Genomic DNA, 4,719 nt, shown 5'->3' on the forward strand with positions numbered 1-4,719 from the left:
AAGGGCTATATCTATATCTTCTTTATTATATTATTTATAGACTACCTATCGTTATTATCGATTTTTATTTTATATATCTTCTTAGAATTATTTACCGTTCTTTTTAATTTAGTCTTAAAAGACTCCTTTAAGATAAAGGTATTCTAGTTCTATAAATTTAACTTATTTCTATATTTTAAGATCCCTTTATTATATTATTATAAGGGTTTTCTTTAGTAGCTTTAGGAACTATCTAGTACTATTTTTATCGCTTAAGTATACTATATATTTATTATTATAGTATATAGTCTAACTAAGGAGTTTATACTTTAGTTCCTATCTATTAATAGCGTTTAGGTATTTCTTACCTTCTAGGGCTAGTACCTAGTAGGTTTTCTTCTCCTTATAAGGTTATCTATATTCTTTAAAGTAATATCTAAGTTTCCTATAGTTAAAATACTTTCCTTTACTTTTCTATATTATATCTAGATCTATCCTATTTAAGTTAGTTATATAGGCGTAGGTAATAAGAGTTTCGCGCTTTTTCTTATAGTTAGCGCGTTAGCTAAAGTTATTTCTATAAGAAGGGTTCTAGTTTCCTCTTTTTTATTTCTTTTCTTAGCGTCGCGTATACTATCTATCGTCGATTTATACTACTACAGTAATATAGTCTAAGAGGTTATTAAGTCGATTTTCCTTATAGAGCTCGTCCTTAACTTCTTCTTTAAGCTTATCGTAGAATCGTAATATAAGGGGTTTATTATCTTAATTAAGCTTTAAGGTAACTTAACGGAACTTTATAGTATAATCTAATACTAAGATCCTTTATTAGAGTTCTTAGAGTTTCTATTTAGCTTTTTATTCCTTATTAGTTATTCTAAATACCTTTATAATAGCTTCTTCGAATCCTTAGAAACTAATAAAGACTTTATTTATTTTATTATCTTATCGCGCTAGTTAGTTATTAAGAAAGTCCCTTATAATAGGTCTAAACTAAGTAAGTACTATTCTAAATAAGTAATTTCCTATATAGATATTACGGAGTAGGTAGAGGCGTGCGCGTAGGTGCCGTCCGTAGGATAATGTTAATAAGCTATATAGAGCTCTCCTATACGCGGCTAGCCCGTATATATACGTACGGGATCCGGCCCTCCGTACGTAACTATACGGCTTAGGCTATAGCCTAAGCCTATAACCTATAATAGTTAAAGACTCTTATATAATGCCCTCCCTCGAGCGTAGCGCGGCGTTGCCCTATTAACGGCTTCCGCACTATAGGGCCCGTGCCGCTAGCTCTACCCTGCCCTTTTCCGTTAATCGTGCTAGCCCTACTAGCCCTATTATCCCCGCGCCTATTAGCCCGGGCAGCCGGAACCGGGCTCTATACTTATTAGCCGGCTGGCCGTTTAAATAGGGGCGCAACCTATTATATGCGCCCCTAGGTAGCCGGCGGCCGGCCCGGACCTACGTAAGCCTTAGGTTGCCCGTCCCCTCGGCCTTAGGCAGCCTCCTCTACCTAGGGGTATATAAGGCGGCATCCCCCCCTTCCTCCTTCTTTTCCTTCTCCTCCTTCTTTAACCGTAGTAGTAGTAGTAATAGGTAAGTTCCGCTCTACCTAGGGCGTTAGTTCGTTCCTAGCTATACGGGCCGCTTTATTAACGTATACTTATAGTAATAGCCGTAGTAGCAATAATAGCCCTAATAATAATAACTTTAACTAGTAAGTTCTCCGCCTTATAGAGCGGGAGGCCGTAATCCGTAATGCTAACTTCCGCGATAGATATATCTGCCTCCCCCTCTCCCGCTTCCTCCTTCTCGGAGCGTGCGGAGTCGTTCGTCGACGCCGTGCTAGGCACGGCCGACGACGGCTCCGCCGCTGCCGCTGCTCCTGCCCGCGCCCCCGCTCCTGCCCGCGCGACCGCGCCCACCGCCGCCGCCTCTGCCTCTGCTGCGCTGGCCGCCCTCACGTCGCCCTTCCGGGTGACGACGCCGTCCCCGCCGCCGGCCGTGACGCCCGGCCCCTCTGCCCCCGCCTCCGCTACTGCTACCCCCGTAAGTCCGCTGCCTAGCGAGCGTGGTGGCTATTTTCCGCTAACTTCTTAAAGCACAAACGCTAAGTGCAGGCCGGAGCCGCCCGCGCGGCCCCCTATATACGGTGCGCGTCGTAGGAGCTCCCCTACGCCGACTAAGTCGGGCGCCGCTATAGCGGCAGTTGTTACCAGTGCGCGCGTGCCGGCCGCGCCTGTGAGGCGGCGCCTCACCGCCGCCGCCGCCGCCTACCGCAATCTCCGCGCCCTCGAGCGCTAGGGCCTCGTCCCTAAGTAAGTTCCTCTTATCTAGCTCTTTTGCTTCCGCTGCTAACTCCCCCGGTACTAGGGACACTGCCTCCGTCGCCCTATCGGCGGTCCCCTTGGCCGTGCCCGCCGCCGCCCCCGCCGCTGCTGCTGGCCGGGCCCCCCCCGCCCCCGGAGCCCCCGGAGCCGCCGCTGCCGCCGACTAGCTCGCGGGCCTAGAGGGCCGCCTAAGCGCCTTAGAGAGCGCCGCCGCCGCTAATAAGGTAGAGGAGGATAACGAGGATAAGGATAAGGATAACGATAAGGATAAGGAGTAGGTCTAGGTAGTCTAAGGGCTCTGCCTTAAAATAAACGCTATTTTTATCTCTACTTATATAATTACGCTCGCGTTATCGTAACTACTTACTCTACTTTACTTACTTCGTAGTCTTAGCCTAGGCTATTATCGGTAGTCCGCTAGTCCGTTATTCTTATCTACTATTTTAAATAAGGCTTTAAACTTATCGAGGGCTATAGTTCCTATAAACTTATATATAGGTTCCTACGTAGGGTCGAGATACCCGCGCTACTTAACGAGGACCTCCTAGCGTTTCCCCTTACCGACCTTTTTCTAGCGCGCGGCCTATATCTCTTCGACCTTAAACTCGTCCTCTCTCTCTACCTCGATTACGGGCGGTTAGGCGTCCGCTACTTCTTATCTAGGTAGCGGGTTAGAGGAGGCTCTATAAAAGAGGTCTACGTTAATCTTATTATAGACCCTTATTAAGAGACTATCGAGCTCTATAACCTACGGGCTAATAACCCTCTATACTATAAACTTCGCGTATAGCTAGTTAAGCTTCTTCTTTAGTTATACCGACCTATAGTTACGGAGGTCTAGCTATACCTTATCTCCTACTACGAACCTATCTACTAGGGCCCTAGTCTTATTAGCGTGCCGCTCCTAATCTTACGCTGCGGCGGCTATCGCGGATTAGTAATAATCCGTAGTCTCCTATAGCTTTCGTATAAACGTAGAAGCGCGGCCCTCTAGTAACGAATTACTATACTACTCCGCTACTACGTTTATAGTAAAGGGAACTAGTAAGGGTGGTTTAAAGCTATATATTATAAAGAAAGGGGCTATCTTAATAGAGGTATATAGTCTACTATTTAATATAAGTTAGGCCGCGGGGAGCTACCGGTCTTAGTCTACTTAGTTATAGGCTACGATAGCTCGTAGGTAAGCCTATACCTCCTAGTTAACCCTCTCGGGCCCTCCGTTAGTCTATAGGTAATATACCGTGCTAAGTAGCTATATAATCTAAAGTAGCTAGTATAGGTACTACTAAAAGCGGCTAGTTTAATTCGATCCCTTATCGCTTATAATAGAGGCTAGCTAGCTATATAAGCGGGCCTAGTACTATAGGAAGCGCTCTACGTAGGACTCTATATCTATAAACGGTATCGGCTCTAATACTATAGACTTACTAAGTCGGTCCTTAATTACCTATATATAGCGGTTGCCGCCCTCTATAAGTAGGAGGTCCGTTATAAAGTCTATCTATATATACGAATAGAACTAGTTAGGCACTAGAAGCTACTTAAGTAGCCCTTTAAGCTACGCCCTTTAGATCTTCGTATAGCTATAGATATCGTAGTTATAGAGGAAGCAACGAACGTAGTACTATAGGAGGGGCTAGTAAAAGTCCCTTATAAGGCCTACTACTATGCCCTATCTACCTAGGTAACCTACGATGCTAGAGTTATAGATAAGTTAGACTAGCCTCCCTTAGAGCTCGTTCTATTTATTTAGCTCCGGCGGTCCCTCCTTCTCCTTAGCTTCTATAGTATACTGTACGCCCGGTACCTATAGTCTCCCCCGCTAGCGTAGATACCCCTATAGGTTAATATAGTAATCGGCTACCTATACCTTTAGCTTTAGCTTTAGATCTAGGCGTCGAGCGCCGGACTTAATAGCGCGGCGTACGCCCTCATAGGTACGGTCTAGAGCCGCCATCCTATCCTATAAGCGTTAAAGGGCCTTATCTTAGAATACTCTCGCCGCGCGCGCCCCTAGGCCGGTCTATCCCTCCTCGCCGGACTAAGGTAAGGGCGCGGGGGGAAGCTTATTCGCTAGCACCGCGTCTTCCTCTACTAAGGAAGCTCCTATATAAGTCCGTAGTGCTTCCTATAGGATAAGCTATAGATCCTAGGCCTCGATATCCGCTCTCGTCGGCCGGTCTTAATCCCTCCGGGAAAGCGCGTCTAGGACCGCGGAGTCCCGCCTAGGGCGGTACTTAATCGAGAAGTTAAAGTATAAGAGATACTCGCTTGGCTTACGCTCCGAGAGGTACTAGTAAGTTATAAAGTACTTAAGGTTCCTATAGTCTATAAGAACCTTAAAGCTCTTATAGCTTTAGAGCTCCGCTTACTATTACTTAAGGTAGCTAATAATCGCTAGTAT

The 4,719-nt window shown here is 45.7% G+C and overlaps 1 protein-coding gene across 1 annotated transcript; it reads left to right on the top strand.

Moving 5' to 3' along the window:
• Nucleotides 1-1,740: 1,740 nt before the first annotated feature.
• On the top strand, nucleotides 1,741-2,479 carry HRG_00126 (uncharacterized protein; the record flags this gene model as incomplete). Its single annotated transcript, XM_044858597.1, has 3 exons — nucleotides 1,741-2,031; nucleotides 2,287-2,300; nucleotides 2,356-2,479. 3 exons carry the CDS (start codon nucleotides 1,741-1,743, stop codon nucleotides 2,477-2,479), a joined length of 429 nt encoding a protein of 142 aa, XP_044724997.1.
• Nucleotides 2,480-4,719: the final 2,240 nt, after the last annotated feature.

The sequence above is a fragment of the Hirsutella rhossiliensis genome (genome assembly GCF_020360975.1).
Source record: "Hirsutella rhossiliensis strain HR02 chromosome Unknown scaffold00001, whole genome shotgun sequence".
Classification (NCBI taxonomy): Eukaryota; Fungi; Ascomycota; class Sordariomycetes; order Hypocreales; family Ophiocordycipitaceae; genus Hirsutella; species Hirsutella rhossiliensis.